General features: G+C 38.1%; 1 protein-coding gene, 1 long non-coding RNA gene and 7 other non-coding genes across 9 annotated transcripts in view; 1 reads left to right on the top strand and 8 right to left on the bottom strand.

The window, feature by feature from the left end:
• Positions 1-748: 748 nt before the first annotated feature.
• pdca (phosducin a) lies at positions 749-13199 on the bottom strand. The gene is made up of 6 exons (XM_055014317.1): positions 13041-13199; positions 4198-4258; positions 3212-3348; positions 2896-3115; positions 2699-2811; positions 749-1217 (listed from the first exon to the last, which is right to left on the bottom strand). Exons 2-6 carry the CDS (start codon positions 4244-4246, stop codon positions 1029-1031), a joined length of 708 nt encoding a protein of 235 aa, XP_054870292.1. The 5' UTR covers positions 4247-4258; positions 13041-13199; the 3' UTR covers positions 749-1028.
• On the top strand, positions 5713-11468 carry LOC129349817 (uncharacterized). The gene is made up of 3 exons (XR_008602955.1): positions 5713-5821; positions 7560-7718; positions 10217-11468. It is a non-coding gene; the product is annotated as an uncharacterized LOC129349817 (long non-coding RNA).
• Positions 13200-13614: 415 nt separating the features above from the next.
• trnag-gcc (transfer RNA glycine (anticodon GCC)) lies at positions 13615-13685 on the bottom strand. The gene has a single exon. It is a non-coding gene; the product is annotated as a tRNA-Gly (tRNA).
• Positions 13686-13831: 146 nt separating this feature from the next.
• On the bottom strand, positions 13832-13903 carry trnad-guc (transfer RNA aspartic acid (anticodon GUC)). Its single transcript has one exon. It is a non-coding gene; the product is annotated as a tRNA-Asp (tRNA).
• A 422-nt stretch (positions 13904-14325) lies between these two features.
• trnad-guc (transfer RNA aspartic acid (anticodon GUC)) lies at positions 14326-14397 on the bottom strand. The gene has a single exon. It is a non-coding gene; the product is annotated as a tRNA-Asp (tRNA).
• Positions 14398-14701: 304 nt separating this feature from the next.
• trnad-guc (transfer RNA aspartic acid (anticodon GUC)) lies at positions 14702-14773 on the bottom strand. The gene has a single exon. It is a non-coding gene; the product is annotated as a tRNA-Asp (tRNA).
• A 238-nt stretch (positions 14774-15011) lies between these two features.
• On the bottom strand, positions 15012-15082 carry trnag-gcc (transfer RNA glycine (anticodon GCC)). The gene has a single exon. It is a non-coding gene; the product is annotated as a tRNA-Gly (tRNA).
• A 2100-nt stretch (positions 15083-17182) lies between these two features.
• Positions 17183-17256, bottom strand: trnan-guu (transfer RNA asparagine (anticodon GUU)). The gene has a single exon. It is a non-coding gene; the product is annotated as a tRNA-Asn (tRNA).
• A 1982-nt stretch (positions 17257-19238) lies between these two features.
• Positions 19239-19266, bottom strand: part of trnan-guu (transfer RNA asparagine (anticodon GUU)) — a 74-nt gene continuing 46 nt past the window's right edge. The window contains exon 1 of the tRNA in view: positions 19239-19266. This exon is cut by the window's right edge and continues 46 nt beyond it. This is a non-coding gene — a tRNA (tRNA-Asn).

Genomic DNA, 19266 nt, shown 5'->3' with positions numbered 1-19266 from the left:
AAGTCTAATTTCTGAATATAAATATTAAAAAACGCTGGATATTTGTAATGAAACTTTATCAGTAAATATTTTGTTTTCCAATCTCTCTTATCAAAGTATGTAAGGCTGAGCGAATTTTATCTCTGAAGATCATTTCCCAAAAAAATTGTAAACCAGTGTAATTCTGGTACATTTGATTCATTTTTTACAATTTTTTTTTCTTGAGAATGCAGGGTTGGAGCCCTGGGTGGCACAAAAAACAGTGAAGGCTGCAAGAAGGCTGTTTATTTCTGTGTTTAGAATGAAATGATCTCTGCTCAATTAGCATAAAAAATATTTCAGAAATTTTAGCTGAATATATTAACCATCCTGTTGTCTTCACTTACGGGCACCCCAAAAAATATTGTTTCTTTGTCTGCAAAAAAATCCAAGAATGCAGCAAAAAATTTCCCCAAATCTCTGAAAACTTGCAAAACCTTCAGGAAGAAAATTCCAATAATTTTGGTAAATATTTTCAAAAAATGAGTAAAAATCTTCAAAAAAAATCCTAAAAATATCTAAAGTGATTACATATGTATCAGTAAAACTTCTAATATTTTCTTTAAGAACATTCACAAAAAAATCAACCAAAATCCAGCGAAATTCGCTGGATTTTGGTTGATTTTTTTTTGTGAATGTTCTTAAGAAACATTTGTAGTATTTCTTTTTTTCCACAGCAAATGTTTCCTACAGCATATACAATGTGACACAGACAGACACAAACTGAGCATTGTGATAAAGACGCTTTTATTGGAGAGCTATGATTTAACCGCCAAGCAGTATTCTGGCACAGACTTCTTCCCACCCTGTGGTTTACACCTAACTGCTTCTAAATACGATCAGCATCAGTGTGTGCTGCTGGATGTTTACTATTGTGTATATATGCTTCTTTACCTGTGTGTGTGTCCATTTCTCCCCCAGATTCAGCTCTCCTGTTAGCCTTCACTGTATAATTTACCGTTCCCCTGCTCTTACCCCCTCCAGTTACCCCTTTGGTCCCCCTTCTCCACCTATTCCACATCCCCTCCCTCGTCCTCATCGTCAGCACACGCTGTGAACTCCTTCTCAGGTAAGAGGCCGTATTCATTGAGAAACCCTTCCACATCCGTTGCAAAGAAATCCTCGTTGAAGTGTTTGGTAACAGACAGGAAATTTCCCAGTAACTCCCCGGCCTTGTACACCAGCAGGGCAGGAAGAACCTGGAAGGACAGCAGCAAGTGTTAACTCTCCTGTTGACTTCATTTCTGGGCACTAAAAAATATTGTTCCCTTGTCTGAAAAAATCCAAAAATTCTGCAAAAAATCCTAAAAATATCTAAAGTGATTCCATATATATCAGTGAAACATCTAATATTTTCTTTAAGAACATTCAGAAAAAAATCAATCAAAATCCAGCTAATTTCGCTGAATTTTGGTTGATTTTTTTCTGAATGTTCTTAAAGAAACATTTTTCTTAACATTTTCTTTCTACCAAAAAATGTTGAAAAATCTCCCAAACATGTTGAAAATGTGGATGTTTTCACATTTTCAAACTCTGAAACTGGTCAATTTGACCCGCAAGACAACATGAAGGTTAAATGTATTTTTTAAGTTTCCTCCAAAAAATTACAGTAGGGACAGAAATACAGCAATTAATATGATCAGTATTAAGCATCTTGTAGTGAAGGTCAGTCGTGTTACTGCAGCTGCCATCAAGCTATTTTTGTTTTTGAACTTCTGTGTACAACAGAGAAACAATCAGCTGCATTACTACTGCAGTTATTATGATTAACTAGGCATTTAGTTTTTTAAAAAAAATAAAATGGCATGACATGGTTTATAGTTAAAACAGTCCATCCATCCATCCATCCATTATCTATACACCGCTTAATCCTCACTAGGGTCATGGGGGGGCTGGAGTCTATCCCAGCTGACTCAGGTGAAGGCAGGGGACACCCTAGACAGGTCACCAGTCTGTCACAGGGCTACATACAGAGACAAACAATCACTCTCACATTCACACCTACGGGCAATTTAGAGTAATCAATTAACCTCAGCATATTTTTGGACTGTGGGAGGAAGCCGGAGTACCCGGAGAAAACCCACGCATGCACAGGGAGAACATGTAAACTCCATGCAGAAAGATCCCGGGAAAGCCGGGACGCGAACCAGGGATCTTCTAGCTGCAAGGCGAAAGTGCTAACCACTACACCACTGTGCAGCCCAGTTAAAGCAGTGATAGATTTATTTTGATTGAATGCGCAATAAACAGGCTATTGTTTGCCTGCAGCTGTCCTTTGTACAATCTGAAATGAGGTTTTGTCAGCTGCTGTCGCTTAAATACACTACATCGTTGATAGGAGGTCTTTGGCTGACTTTTCATTGTTTCTAGCGGACTCATAGTTCGTTGCTTTAGTTCCACAGTTCCTGGAAACCTGGTCAGTGCCATATAAAAACTTAAGTTTTTGAAAAGACAAAAAAGTTCTTGCATATCAAGTTTCATTAACTTCTCATAAATTCACAGTTCTTCATAGTGTCGTAGTGTCTACAGACTGTGTTGCATCACTACTAGAAGTTATACTGCTAACACTGCAGCCCCGTGTCCCAACAGGCAGTATTATAATTCAATCAATTTGTAGTATAACCTACTGTTCATATTATTACGATACAATTACTGTTTACATGTTTAAAACTGTACTAACCTCAGCAGAAAAGCGCTCTGCAGCACCCGTCGCCACAGCATCAATACGACAGAATTTGACATTGGTGTACTCCAGAGCCAGGCAGTCCAGACATGAGTTCAGCTGCTCACAGCCTGAGAAAATACAGATGGTTGGTTAATAAATGAGAATGCACTGCAGCTGCACCTGCACTGATGGATGTATGAAGTAACACTAACCTTTGACACCATGCTGGTAGATGTGGACCACCACTAGGGTCAGCCGATGCTCCTTCTCTATCACTTCCAGGAAAGCTTCTCCACTGTCCAGCTCATAGACCGATTCAAATTTGGGACCAAAGCTCAGGCGCTCATGCATTTCCTGCATACACTGTTTTCTATAGCGTTTGAGGCAACGTTCATCTTCTTCCTGGATCAGTTCATACTCCTGAGCACTCATCTAGAGTTGAGCATAAACGTGTTATTGAGTCACTTTGATATCAGTTTGTTATTTGTGTATATCTGTGTGTGAGGTTCTGTGAGCACATCCATCCACCTTTCTGTTGAGTCTCTCTCTGTCGTCCTCTCGAGGACTGGACATTTGTCTGAGCAGCTCTCTCTTATTCTGAGGGACAGTCTGATCCACGCTGTCCAACTTAAACCTTCGCCAGTCATTAATTACACCTTTTGGACCTGGAGACACAAAGAAAAGTCCACAAAAACATGACTTTCTAAGACATACTTGACAAGAAAAGCATTCAGAGAGCGCAGCACTCCGCCAAGACTTCTCAGTCTTCATATCCTTTCTGACAGATGAAATCTTTAATAAAAAATGACCTTGCACTGAGCACAGGCATGTGTTATGCATGTGTACGTTATGAACGGATACCAAATCTCATGACCTAAATATGTAGCTGGCGGTGGGAATTGATGGGACTCAGAAACACTCCCATAATTTAATCAATTGTTCCTTGTATCACTTCCAATGGATAAGTCCTGATAAGTCCTCAGCGGTGGATTTGTAGTAGGATCACAATCATGTGATCGTCAGCAGGCAGCTGACGCAATGTTCACTTGTTGTCATGGTTACAGTGACACCATGTTGCTATCTCACAATGATACAGAAATCTTTAACAAATCCGTGGATCCAGACTATAAGCTGCATCACTGCCAAAATCTAATCACTTGGTCCTTGAGTCATTTCTGACCTTCCCAGAAAATTTCATCCAAATCCGTTTGTCCGTTTTTGAGTAATGTTGCTAACAGACAGACAGACAGACAGACAGACAAGCGTACACCGATTGTCACATAACTCCACCAAGGAACGCGGAGTAAATATCAAAATACAGTTAAAACAGTGACAATGTAATTAAAATTATGAAGTGCAAAATATACTGACACTACAGTCAATATTTTCATTGACACATCATCATCAGTTTGGAGATAGATTAGTATAGTTTTATGGATTTGTATTGTTTTATAGATTAGTATTATATCCTTACTGCTAATCGTCTGTAGCATCTGTCTGTCTGTGTCTCTAACCTGTGTGATTGGCAGGCAGCTCCTCTTCTTCCTGGGTTGAAGCAGACATCTCACCAGCCGCCTGTAAAGTAGAAAACACAAACTGGAAAACCCGACCAGATCCAGACAGAAAGCAGGTGATGTGTCTGCTGGAAGCCATGTTAAAAGCTCATCTCAACTCTTTAAGATCTCACACTTGAGCCCCTTTTTGAATCTCTTTTATAGACACTGGGCCTACTTAATACATTACGGTGATGTTTTTTTTCCGCCAAAAGTGGTTTGATGGTTTTAAAATCAATGAACTTATCAACCCCTATCTCCTACTTATATCATAACCTGGTCTGTTTGACAGAAGATGTGAGCCAAGATCCAACCAATTCCATTATTTCCTAATAAACACTGCACATTTTCTAATGCTGAATACATAGGGTCATGTCTAAGGTACTTAATTAAAAAGTTACTATTTTTAAAGTAGCCTGGGGTTGCTAGGTTGGCTTTAGCACCATTTTCTGATAAAGGAGGGAAGACTCCAAATAGAAATGTACCTAGCACAGGTTAATTAATCTGCCTTTCTGTTGTGATAAAGAAATTGGCATGCATTTAAACTTTTCCGTCTTTAGGTAAGAATTTCAAATTTTTATTAACACCTCAGTAGTTTTAGAGGACAGGAGGTGCCCCATATCAAAATAATCCACTCCAACGCCCCTAATTTTGCTTCTTTAGGAAACTGGACGGTGAAAAGGTGTGGGGGTTCATTAGTTTTTTTATTTCATGTCATTCTTCTTTGTATGGAATCACAGGAGTGCCACAATAAAATATAAATAAATAAATAAATAAATAAGGAAATAAATGTGGAAATATAAAGAGAAATAAATAAATGTGGAAATATAAAGAGAAATAAATAAATAAATGTGGAAATATAAAGAGAAATAAATAAATAAATAAATGTGGAAATATAAAGAAAAATAAATAAATAAATGTGGAAATATAAAGAGAAACAAATAAATAAGGAAATAAATGTGGAAATACAAAGAGAAATAAATAAATGTGGAAATATAAAGAGAAATAAATAAATAAATGTGGAAATATAAAGAGAAATAAATAAATGTGGATATAAATGTGGAAATATAAAGAGAAATAAATAAATAAATAAATGTGGAAATATAAAGAAAAATAAATAAATAAATGTGGAAATATAAAGAGAAACAAATAAATAAGGAAATAAATGTGGAAATACAAAGAGAAATAAATAAATGTGGAAATATAAAGAGAAATAAATAAATAAATGTGGAAATATAAAGAGAAATAAACAAATACATAAAAAGGAAAATTTTGTCTTTGCTTTTCCCTTTTCTCTTTTTTTTTCGATTTTGTCATTGTCTTTTCCGTTTTGCATTTGCCTTTTCCTTTTGGTACTCCTCAGTCCACCAAGTAAAAACAAAGACAATAGACTCTGCTTTCACTTGGTGGACTGAGCTGTCAATCAAATGGCTCTGGGCGGGGCTTTCTGTCCAGGATGGGTAGTCGTACCTGATCACAGGATTCCTGCCTGACGCAAGCTCCTAGCACGGCTAAAGTCAAGTGATGGCACCGTGGCGCTTCGGCTGATTCTACCAGCAGACACTGAAAGGGCTCTGACAGTTTGGTAAGTTAATGTTTATTTTCTTATTGGTGCCGCTTTTAATGCACTTCATATACACCTAGTGATGGCTGATCGAGGCTTTGTTGAAGCTTCGACACTTCATTCAAAACATGGTTCATTACTCGAGGCCTCAATGACACACAGTGCTCGAGTAGGACATCTAGCGGTCAATAATATGAAGTGCAATCAAGACGTGGTCGGTTCATGGATTGTTTTGGATTTGATTCGCCATGCACACATTCCTGTTTGACTACACTAGATGATTGTATGGGTTGTAGTGGACACAAAAATAATATTACTAGTAATAATAATGACAATAACTATTGAAGAGCACGTTTCTTATTTCCCATGTTTGTCTGTATCCCTATATACTCTTTGCTTATATTCTGTGTTATGAAACATTTAAACGGTGCTGCTACATTCATGAGATGCTCTACAAATACAGACTGATGTCATTTTCACATGGGGCTGGTGCAAATAAAGATTTTATGGATTATTATGGATTTTGGCAAAGTATGTCTTGGGGTTTATTGGTAAAGAGGTCAGTAAAGAGGGTGCGCTTATGTAACTGGTTATGAGTTTTTATTGAGAAATAATTTATCAACAGTTTTGGGACCACTGTTCCCTCTAAGCTGCGCGCGTGCGCAATTGCGCACTGCTGACACGGTCTCCGCGCACAGAAAATCTGCGCTGTGCACAAAAAAAAATCCAACCTAAATTGTAAATAAAATAAACACGTAACAATTCATTCTGTGCTATTTTTCAATGTGAGTCAGTGAGTGACCGGTGACTGGCTGCTGCAGCCAATGATGCGATTCACATACGTATTTACCATAGACTGTACATAATGGTATTTACGCAGCTAATCAATGTCAGGCGTCCTTATGTGCAACCACTGTTGTTCTCATAGATATGAATGAGTAGATAGGACACGCCCCTTTGAGCTGCATGCTACAGCGAGGCTAAGCTAGTGGGAGCAAAGTTTCAGTGCATTCCGTTGATGTAGACGGTGTGAAAACAGAAACAAGAAGTATGCCGGCTCACTGTGCTGCATACAGTTACACACTACGTCGTACAATTGAGACAAGGAAACTTGGAATGACTTTTCATAGGTAAGAATAGTTTTTGGCTCTTTTTTCATTATGAAATCTTGTTGAGAGCTTCCAGTCTATGAGAGCTAACTAGTTAGCCACTAGCAAAACACTAATCCGAGCTAGCAGCTTGACAAGCAAATACCAGACGATTAATAGTAGCTGTAGTATAGTTGTACAAGCAGTAGTAGTAATACTAAAAGTACAAGCAGCAGTAGTAGTATAAACAGCTGTCAGAGTCGTAGAAGTAGTATCAGCATTTGTAATAGTATTACAAGTTGTAGTAGCAGTGCCAGCATCAGCAGCAGTAGTGTCCTACCACCACTACTACTAGTAGTAATCACATTGCTATTACTACCACCAATACAACCAATAGTACTTATAAAGCCTAACTCATGTATATCCAGATTACCATCTATGTTCTTCCTCCAAACCCATTTTATGATTGGGATTACAGGCAGTTCTTTAGGACTGCTCTCAAATAATAGAAATGTTACTAAACAAGGTTATACTTATCAAATTAAATAGCTCTGGTCTCCAGTATATTGGCGAATTCGGTTATTTGTACTTAATTTATTAGCATGATTTCTTTTTAATATGTTGTGTACAGACTTAATTACTTCTCTGTCTACTTTTCTTACTCCATGTAGGTTTCCAAGAGACTATGGGTTGAGGAGGAATTGGAAGTTTGTCGGCTTAGACCTGGTGTCATTCCATCAGTGTTAAACTTCCTGGCTCATCTTGGAAGAGTACGTGCCAGAAAGACCACGACCAAGCAGCCTTGAGATCTTAGGAAGCGTCTCCCTCAGGTGGGTGTCGACAGTGTTCACGGTCAGGTCTGTAGAGGGAGGAGGCCGCCACCCACCTCCCCGCCTACTCTCTACCCAGACTCCGCCTTGGCTCCACCCATGTGGTCACTTTATTAACTACAATGCCAAAGGGATGACGAAATTACTTCTTTTCCTCTGATCTGTAGCTCAGTGAGTTAAGGGTTTATCTGTAGAGCTGCAGGTCGCCGGTTCAAGACCAGACCCTTCTTAAATTTTATCAAAATCCTGACAGAGACAAAGAAAAATGCCAGTGGTGGGTCTTGAACCTACTACCTTCCACTTGGTAATCGCTCTTCTTACCCCCCTGAGCTACTCACTCAGATACTTTTTTTTTTTTTTTTTTGCGCATTTATCATCTATTTTTTTTTGCCATTTTTGAGTTTTTTTAACTTGAGTCTAGACTCGATCGTTTTTCTCAGGAGGTTGGACTTTAGCCTTTGTGCTGGAGGGTTGAACCCTCAGTTCCAAGACTTTCCAAGCCTCCACACCTCCCGAGTCCTCAGGACCTGAGCTTTCACACAGTCTGAGGGCTGAAATTTTCTAAGTCCCACAGTAGTTCTCTGTTAGATTGAACTTCCAGACAGTCCAAGGACTGATATCTTCTAAGTTCCTGAGTACTTCTCTGTTAGTTTGAACCTTCACACAGTCTGAGGACTGAAATCTTAAAAGTTCTTGAGTAGTTCTCTGTTAGTTTGAACCTTCAGACAGTCTGTTAATGTTTCGATTAAATCTTTAAGGTTTTTCTTTTTAAATGTTTTACCACCTTTTAATGTTTAATTTTCTTTTTAAATCCTTCATTGTATTTTCTGTGTAATTCCTATTTGAACTTTTATTGTCTTTAAGATATAATTTTCTAATTAAACATTTAATTTTTTAATTAAATGTTTTTTTCTTTTTCGGCCTTTTATTGGATAGGTGTAGTGAGAGACAGACAGGAAACAAGGGAAAAGAGTTGGGGGAAGACTTGCAGCAAAGGGCCACTAGCGGGACTCGAACCCGGGACGCTGCGTCAGGGACCAGCCCCTGTACACGGGTCACCCGCTTAACCCGTTGAGCTATACAGGGACCCATGTTTTGTCATTAAGGGTTTAATAATCTGATTAAATGTTTTGCATTTTTAAAAATGTTTAACATTCTTCTTGTTTAATTGTATTTTTTAAATGTTTAATGATGGAAAATACTTTATCTGTAATTTCTAATATTTGTATTTTAAAAATTTTGTTTAATTTCATAATGACATGTATTGTATCTTGTTGAATGATCTCATTCCATATTTTGTCTGTTTAATAGAGTTAAACATTAAATTACATTAAATTATATTAAACAGACAAAATATGGAATGAGATCATTCAACAAGATACAATACATGTCATTATGAAATTAAACAAAATTTTTAAAATACAAATATTAGAAATTACAGATAAAGTATTTTCCATCATTAAACATTTAAAAAATACAATTAAACAAGAAGAATGTTAAACATTTTTAAAAATGCAAAACATTTAATCAGATTATTAAACCCTTAAAAAGACAAAACATTTAATTAAAAAATTAAATGTTTAATTAGAAAATTATATCTTAAAGACAATAAAAGTTCAAATAGGAATTACACAGAAAATACAATGAAGGATTTAAAAAGAAAATTAAACATTAAAAGGTGGTATATGTACATATAATTTAATTGTATTTAATGTTTAACTCTATTAAACAGACAAAATATTGAATTAGATAATTCAACAACATACATGTCATTATGAAATTAAACAAAATTTTTAAAATACAAATATTAAAAATTACAGATAAAATATTTTCCATAATTAAACATTTAAAAAATAAAATTAAAGAATATTAAACATTTTTAAAAAATGCAAAACATTTAATTAGATGATTAAACCTTTAAAAAGACAAAACATTTAATAAAAAAATTAAATGTTTAATTAGAAAATTACATCTTAAATTTCTGAAATCTTTTTAATAATAAAACTTTTTAAAAGTTTTATTGTATTAATTTTTTTTGTTTGATTTAATTGCTTTTTGTTATGTAGTTTATTTCTTTAATCTTTTTTTTCTGTCAAGATTTTAACCCCAACCTTAAAAATGAAATAAACCCTTAAATCACAATGAAAATGCTTCTGTTGTCACAATCATGAGTTAGTCAATTATTCAGTTTATCAATTCAACTTTATTTGTTTAGCACCTTTTACACAGATGACAAAACTAAACAAGCAAAGAGAAAAAACTATGATTAAAACTCAAAAACATTAAAAAAATAAATAAATAAAAAACATTTAACATGGTAAAAAAATCTGTTGTGTCCAGGGGATGGAGGGAGTTTATTGAAGTCTTCTTGGGCTCACATGGTAAATCATTTAAAATATAAACTTGATATTCAGTCTAAGGAAACTGCAGAGCGACAGAAGAACCAACAATATCTCCTGTTTTCTTCTTTAATGAATCGACTCTTCTTGTGCTTTCAGACCAAAGAACTACAGACTCTTCACAACCTGCTCAAACTCTTGGTACAGGACCTCACCACACGGGTCAAGAAGGTTTCTGTCTCATTTCTACTCTGAAGCTCACCTTCTCCTGCTCAAACTGCTGACAAATGTTTCTGCTGCTCTAAAGTCTGGTCGCCAGAACTTCCTAAAAACTCTCAAAGTCTCTTCTGCTGCAGATTGCTTTGTAGAACTGTTGCAGAAAACCTCACTAAACCACATGGAGGGGCCTCAAGATAGTCGTCCAAATGAAACCATACAAAAACCAAACTAGCACAACCCAAACGCTAAAGTCTCCTGCAGCCTACCAGAGAACCTCTGAGAACAGAGAATCAGGACAGGAACTCTTACCTTCTGGACAACCAACGTTGGTTCTCAAACAAGAATACAGAATGTGTCTGACCAAAAACCTCTGAAGACTCACTACAGCCAAGATACAGACACAACTCAGCTGTACCAAATCCACTAATCACTGCACACAGTAGCACCATGTGCTAACTGTGGCTAAAGAACCACATTTACCAAGACAACTATCCAGTACAAAGTCCTAAAACACACCAAGAGACACATTAAAGATGATTTTACTGCTGGAAGCTGCAAGCCAACGCCTAAAGAACAAACTAAAGCAATGGAACCAAACCCGGTTCTGTGGTGAAGAGAAACAGAGGAAATGTTTGTCTGCAGCTAAATAAAGCAGGAAGACACTGAGCTGCTCAGGTGTTCCTGATAACACCAAGCAGCCACCTGGACAGCCAATAGGAACACAGCTTCCTGGAAGTCCAGAGGGCGGGGTTAGTGAAGGAAATTTTGTTTCAAGTTGAGGCAGAAAGTTAACAAAGAAAGTTGAAAACCATCTTCTGATACCTGAAATCTCTGAGTTTTCACACAAAGAACACCTGAACATGTCAAACTGGTTCCATAGTAGAACCATCATTGTAAAAACGTCATAGTATCGTGTGTTGCTCAAAAAACATTAGAACCCGGCTGTCAGGGACAAATATGTAAGAAACATGAGAACAGAGAGAACCCAACCAGTAGGTCACAGTTTATCATCCCCCAGTCATCTCCTGAAGTCCATATGGTGAGAGACATCAGTATCTGGTTGTTAATTTACCAGAGGATGCTTATAATCATGCTGATGTGGTCTGTACTCTGCAGTATTTTAGTGACTCAATAAATGCCTAAGTTGTTTTTTTAAAAATGCTTTTTAGTTTTTAATAAACATTTAACAGCCTATATGTAATCAATAAATGGCCTTTGCCTATCTTAAGAAAAATTCATTCAGAACTCTGATATGTTAACAGTACTAAATAAATCAATAAATACATGCATACACACATAAATAAGTTAATACATTAACTGTGTTAAGATAAGATTTAGATTTTTTTTTAAAAAGTTGTTTATGTTTTTGTAGAATCCAGTATTACTCACTGGTTGGTCGTTACATTTTGCTAGTTTGATTTCACTGTTTAAAATGATGCCACCTCTTTTCAGACAGAACCTGTGATAATAAAACAATACAAAATTTTTAGTTCCGTGTTAATAAAGCACTTAAAGCTTTAAGTATGGCTAAATGCTTTTTTCAAAATTAAATATATCACTCCTTAGGTGGTAGTGGCCCCAAGTTCAGTAAAGTTGGAAAGATATTCACAGATTCGGACTTCCAGCATCAATAACTCATTAGATATAGGTTGTCAAAACTTAAACGGTGCCTCTTTCCCATTGTTGCAAGGCAGACAATGTGCTACAAGCCATTATATTTCCACATTTATTTCCACATTTATTTATTTATTTCTCTTTATATTTACATATTTATTTCCTTATTTATTTATTTATTTATTTATATTTTATTGTGGCACTCCTGTGATTCCATATCTTTGCACCCGTCCTACAGATTTGACAATAAGCCCAGTGTTATTTCATCAATATTGAACAATGAAATCTCAATATCCATGGCATGTTGTGTGTTTGTGTGTCCACAAAGTTGGACACACTGTTGTCACAAACACTATGAACCAGGCTGAGGTTTACTTATCAGATTATGCACAGATTACCAGGACAAGCACACACGCCGAGGACATCTTCTTATGTACGTGCGTGTGGGATGTGACATAATTTGCTAGCTAAGTCTACCTTAAAGAACCCCAAACAAAATGTATTCTATTGTTGTGATCCTGAAAATAGTAGATTAACCTCTGGAAACACACTCATCTTTCAAAATGTAGTGAAACACGATTCTCTTTTCCCTTTGTAAAAGTTTACGAAATGAAGTGAGAATGCATCAATTAAATCATGTAGAAAAAAACAGAACAGAAAAACATTTCTCCTTGCAGGCACCAGTAAAGCCCACACTGAAAGCTGTTCTGCTGATAGAGCTGAACTGTCAGTGACAGCACAGTCCTAACTGAAACTACGTCAGTCATTAACGTGATAAAGCTCCATTAATCTGAGGAAGCTAATTCCATCACGTAATCAAAGCAATACATTTCTGCATGGCTGGCATTAATGAACCTAAATGCAGTTGAAGACATGAACTTTCACCCTCAAGTGCAATTAAGAAACTGTTCGATAAAAAACATAATTTTCCAAGGATAAATGAAGGCATGTATGCATATTCATCATGATGTGCAGTGGGAAAAAAATAAACTTCTGTGCAACTGGACTGTAATGTATTATAACGGTGCATATACAAAACAGATATCTGATTATAAATTTACTGCAAACTTATCACAACTGCTCCAGAAATAGCTGTTTTTTATGCAAAATATCTGCATGGTACCCAGCTAAAGCAGTCGGCAGTTCTTACCTTTGTGTCTTTAGTGATAGTGGGTGTTTGAAGGCCAATCGGTCGTCTGTTTTATTTATGTCTTCTGTCGGTCTGGACAATCACTGAGCTGTGTGTCCACATAGAGAATTGCCAGCAGAGAGGGGAAGACAAGTTTAGAAAGGGGTGGACGGAGAGAGATGAGGGAATAAGCCTTATCTACGCTGTCATCTTCGTCATCTTCGTCACTGTAATATTATGTTGTCTCATATGATTAGGTGTAACACCAGGCTTAGTGGATTATTGACAGCAAAGCAGAACGAAGAAAGGGGGTGTATTTTCAAAGCACATTGAAGTATACGGATACTTTCATAGCTTCAAAAGTGTAAGAAAACAAGCATTGAAAAATATTGGAATCCAGTCATTATTCAGTCATTGAGTTTACATTCAGGGATTTTAGCTGCCATTTCTTCATCTTTTGTCATCTTTGTCCGGTTTTTGTGTGGTAGGAAGAAAAATTTATTTACATTTTAAAAAATTTCATTATTCTGGTTCAACTTACGGTGTGTTGAAATACTTTCAATCTGTGGCCCACTCACAAACCAAAAACACATGTTGCATTGGCCGGGAATCGAACCCGGGCCTCCCGCGTGGCAGGCGAGAATTCTACCACTGAACCACCAATGCTTAGTTTCAATAGCAAAAAACACCAATGACAGTCTTCTCACAGCTATTTCAGTTACTAAAAAGAACTGTTTTCTCTCAGAACAGCTGTTAACTTCGAACAAATAAAGGAATATTTCTGTACAAAGGGAAAAAAAAAAAGGACAGCACTCCCCGTCGGGGAATCGAACCCCGGTCTCCCGCGTGACAGGCGGGGATACTCACCACTATACTAACGAGGAGAAGACGTGTTTTCACAATGGACACGCATTTCTAAAAGTGAACACATTTCTGTTTGCTTTTCATGCACTCTTTACACCATTGTATACAATCATTGTAAATATTTCACAAAGGTCTTTATGGTTTTACTTATATTCATGTACAACTTAGATACAGTGAATAATATTATGTTGGAAACTTTTGAAATGTTTGACAAGTGGGACTCGGCAACCTTTTTTGTTGTTGAGAGCAAACAAATGTACTCACACCCACTGAGCATTAGTTTGTTTAAAAGGGCGAAGGATACCATTACACCACAGCTCTTACAGACACGACACTCAGATACATGTATGGGTAAAATGAGTGGGCAAATTTGTTTCCATTCAGACAAGAAAACGTAAATTTCCAATGAAAAAAAAACAAAGCGAAACAAAACAAAGTATACCTCCCCGTCGGGGAATCGAACCCCGGTCTCCCGCGTGACAGGCGGGGATACTCACCACTATACTAACGAGGAATAGTCATGTGCTCCACCTCGCAATGAAGCATTTTGAAAAGTCACTGACTGAACTGAACGGATAACTTTTGCTTTCTTTGATGTCCACCCATATGTCACGAAAGCAACAGCAAATTACAGGCTCAATCTTATACTACAATTCATCGAAGTACAGACTTCAAAGTACTGGTAACTGAAGACAGGCAGGGAGATCATTACCAAATCAATGTATACATGTCAGTAAAATTAAATGTATGAGCAGATGTTGCATACAAAACAGTGTAATAACAAAGCAAAGAAGGGAGAATGGAAAAAGAAAAAGTACCTCCCCGTCGGGGAATCGAACCCCGGTCTCCCGCGTGACAGGCGGGGATACTCACCACTATACTAACGAGGACTGGATAGCAGCCATTCACCAGCAGTCTTTTTGAATGTAAACACTTGTCAAGCTAACAAGCAGCAAACACAGACACAAAGACAGAATTGAAGGAGACCAACTGTGAGCAGGTTGTGTGGCGCTGTTTAGAGCACTAGAAGTGTGGGTGAGGTTGCTAGTGGTTATGGTTTTCATTTGTCTTTAAAAAAAAGACGTGGTGCTTGATCAACTACCACAATCTTAGCTAAAAGACTGTGCTTGCATTGGCCGGGAATCGAACCCGGGCCTCCCGCGTGGCAGGCGAGAATTCTACCACTGAACCACCAATGCTTACATGGTAGTAATGTTGACACCGGGGTCTGAAAACAGATAATAACCCACGAGTAGCCAGCCAAACCTGGGTCGCATTCTTACTAGTTGGAGGATTGTATTTCTTATTTGTCTTATTGGTGTCTATGGAGTGAACAGGGTCCGTCTGCAATTTGCAAAACCGCTGCAACAGTAAAGAGAGACAAATATTCAATAACTTCACTCTTATACATTGTAGTGTCACTAACATCACTGCAGCCTTCAACTGGCTCCTGTTGACAAAGTGTTTTAACAGAAATGTAAATGCTGTAATTTGATTCTTTTAATGAACCATGTAACTTGAATGGATGTGATGCTGGTGTGACCACAGTGCACACGTCTGATGTTGCTCACAGTGGTCCAAGGAACGCTCAGGGAGTTTGTGTGTTTGCTCACACTCAGGAAAAATTAGAGGGAACATTGTTTGGGACTCAAGCAGTTCCTTCTTTTACTCAATATCTCCCCAGCCTTAGAAAAAAAAACCTGTTCACACGGCACAGATGAGGCTGAGGTACACAGGAAATGTTTGGCTCCATTGTACAAGTTTGGGTAAACAGTTTTGTGGGTTGCCCAGTAAGCCAGTGGGTCTGCCGTTCTTTCTACAATTGCATTCGCGGTGGCGCTTTGCATTTGCCAGGCTCTACTTGCGTCTTCGTCTAATAGGCTCCACAGTTGAACTAGTAGCCAGCCAAACCTGGGTCGCATTCTTACCAGTTGGAGGATTGTATTTCTTATTTGTCTTAATGTTTCACACCATCACAGTGCTACTTAATGCATAGCAGTGTAGCGATGTTTTGACAGAAAACTGAGGCACAAACATATTTGAAACTGGTAAAAATGGCTGGAAGTTCAACCAGCCTGTTAGACTTGAATAGCTGCAGATTTTTGGACTTCACTGTAAGAGTTGGAAAATATAATGAAATGCCAGCTTCACTGATGCATGATCACATATTGCTAAATATTTTTACAAGTAATACTTTAGCTTTCTGTTAATCAGTAACTTCTCAAATCCATTCACAAATTTCACATAAAGGTTTCCAAATCCGTGACAACTGTCATGCAAAATAGGCATTTTCTGTTGACAAGAAAAGCAATTCAAACCTCTCAAATCCAAGATCTGTCCTCAGAAAGTTTCACCATCATTAACATCTTGAGCTACTCATGCTATTGCAGATTCCACAACTGTTATTACCATCATTGCTGTTGAACTACCTAGTTTCACAACCATTCACAACTTGAGGCATGTCAGTCCAGGGTCATCAATGGGCCATTAGCCATCTGAGCTATGTAAGTGATGGTAAACATCTGAAACTCCCATCAGTCAGTGACCTAGATAACTGAGAACCTACAAAGACAGATGTTTGTCATTCAAGCAAACCTAAACAATATTTAAAAAACTCTTAACTAATAACCAGATCAACAAACTGTCTTCGTAACTCAGCCCAACTACATGTCTGAGGAAACAAAAAGCTAATAATCATAAATGCGTGGTGACACTTAGTAACTGGAACATGATTGAATTTCTCTCTAATTAATGTGGACAGGCTCACTTTTATGTAGCAATTCCGGCTATGTTAAAATGAGAAATAAATTATGTAAGCATAGTTTAGATATCACAGTTCACTTAAGACTAATGATGCTTGATTAATAACGATGCATAAGTTGCTTAATAGTTACCTAAAGTCTAGTGTAATTCAAATACATCATTTAGTAAATTTGCCAAAGATGTACACTTACTAGCACATGAAATTCTAGTTTGTTTAAAAGCTTTTGTTTTGACCTGGTTTCACTGGGTTGAGAGCAAGCAGTCTGTCAGTGAAGCTGAAGAGGCATTAGCAGTGGGTCAAATGTCAAGACAAGCACTCCATGTTGGATCAGCACATTTACCCCTCCCCTGTCAGCCACAGAGAAAACGTGTGGACAACAGACTACAAAATAATCAAGTACGGTACAAGTTTTAGCAATATAATACTATTGCAGAGTATAGATAGACCTTAGGGCACTACAACATGACTAAAAGTGACATGATACGAATATTTAAACCATTCCTTTAAAAAGAGCACACTATCAAAAACATCTCACCGTCCCTGGGTGGGCTCGAACCACCAACCTTTCGGTTAACAGCCGAACGCGCTAACCGATTGCGCCACAGAGACAGATGCACAGCAGTCCCCACAAGAAGAAGATGTGTGTGTGATCACATGCACACCGCCTTTCACTTTACAGAGACTTCTTCACACCTCAGGGGTGTGAATAGTTTTTGTGTTACACTGAATGACCTCATTTGCATTACATCTGTGACTTGTATGAACATTCCCCAAGTGTGGGGCTGTTTAATGGCTCTTATTGAAACAGACTTTGACACGGCACTGATGCACACAGGTGTAAAGTGCTACAACAATAAAAACAAACTCGCATGGGCATGAATTATCGCTGTGTGTTTATAAATGATGGACGTAGCCACCAGCTCTGAAAAGTGAATCCAATGAAGAAATGTCTTAACCCGCTATCATGGACGACCTGAACTTCTGCAGGGACACTGTCCTCCCTATTCAGGCTGTTTCCCCAATAATAAACCCTGGATTACAAGCGACATCAAGGACGTACTCAACAAGAAGAAGAGGTGGAGAGAAGGAGGAGATGAAGCAGCCACAGAGGGAACTCAAGGTCCATCTGCAAAAAGCAAAGGAGTCCTACAGCAGAAAGGTGGAGCAGAAACTTCAACAAAACAACACGAGAGAGGTCTGGGAGGGGATAAAGACCATCACAGGCTGCAACAAGACCCGCAGCACAGCAGAGGGGGACACAAACAGAGCAAACCAGTTCTATCTATCTATCTATCTATCTATCTATCGATCTATCGATCTATCGATCTATCGATCTATCAATAACCCGGTGAGGATGTTTCTGAAGATTTTTGCATGGAATGAAATATCAATTGTATTTTAAAAAAAAAATACTGTATTACTAGCTCCCCAGATGGTGAGAAGGTGATCCATGTTAAGGCAGCGACATACATCAGGTAGAGTATATTTGGTGCAAATCCAGCTCTCACTTCGGATATACAGGGATCAAAGGGCTCGTATCAGCGAGCCCGGTACACCATATTCCTGCAGTAGGTTATATTATTATTATTATTATTATTATATTATCCAGCAGGTTTTGCAGGTTGCCGCCTTCACAGGCACCACTGAACTTCTGGTCAACGTGGACATGTATGCAGCTTGCTATTTAAATTTCTTTAACACCTACCTGTAGAATTATGAAAGCTAACTTTGTTAGCTACTACTTTTCACAGCACCTGCAGTAGTAACACTGGTTGTGGCATGCATCTTCTCCTCAGGTTATCAGTCAGATCTGCCCCATGCTCCTTCCCAGCTCCACCCTTAAATCCAATCCTTCTAGCTTCAACAACCCAAGATGGCGAGACTGAGGCCTTGTCCACACGTAGCCGGGTATCTCACAAAACGAAGATATTTTTCTACGATTCGGCCTATCATCCACACGAAAACGCAGATTTACGTCATCAAAAACGATTCTTTTTAAAAACTCCGACCAAAGTGAAGATTTGCGAATTCTCCGTTTTATGCGTCTGCATGTGGACATCAGTAACCGGGGTTTTGCGTTTCGAAACGTCACCGCCTGCGACAAAATATGTTCTTACGTCACATATGCGACCTGTGTTTACATTCGGTAACAGTATGGATGCTCTCACAAGGTTTTGGACGCTGTTTCTTGTACAGGCGCTTTTTACTTGCTTGTTTTTACAAGCCCAGATACTGCTCCACATTCAACAACACAGACGAAGGACGACGTTAAGGACGGTTATTCTCCACCACCTTGCTAGGATTTGGGGAACTACTGCCACCTAAAGGTCCGGCATGCTTATGAATGTGCTGAAAAACGCACTTACGCGGTTAGGTGTGGATGAAGTTTTTATCTAAAAACGAGGTGGTGTGTACGTAAGTTTTTTTCTAGACGGAGGGGACAGGATATTCGGTTTTACAAAAACCCTGCTACGTGTGGACAAGGCCTGAGTGCCAAATTCAAGGATCCATAAAATCCACGCAAAGTTCAAACCAAAAATGTCTCTAAAGACATTGAAATATCCCTGAAGAGACAAGACGCAAAACAAGCTCGTCCCTGGGTGGGCTCGAACCACCAAC

This window comes from Amphiprion ocellaris, chromosome 10, assembly GCF_022539595.1.
Source record: "Amphiprion ocellaris isolate individual 3 ecotype Okinawa chromosome 10, ASM2253959v1, whole genome shotgun sequence".
NCBI lineage: Eukaryota > Metazoa > Chordata > Actinopteri > Pomacentridae > Amphiprion > Amphiprion ocellaris.
The sequence above is the reverse complement of the archived record's forward strand: the minus strand, read 5'-3'. Positions and strand labels throughout refer to the sequence as shown.

What these genes read in the sequence shown, in the direction of transcription:
- pdca (XM_055014317.1), bottom strand. Translation starts at nt 4,246, where the DNA reads ATGTCTGCTTCAACCCAGGAAGAAGAGGAGCTGCCTGCCAATCACACA. An exon ending in GCTGCCTGCCAATCACACAG is followed by an intron (nt 3,349 to 4,197) that starts GTTAGAGACACA and finishes TTGTGTCTCCAG; the next exon opens with GTCCAAAAGGTGTAATTAAT. An exon ending in GAGAGAGACTCAACAGAAAG is followed by an intron (nt 3,116 to 3,211) that starts GTGGATGGATGT and finishes GCTCAACTCTAG; the next exon opens with ATGAGTGCTCAGGAGTATGA.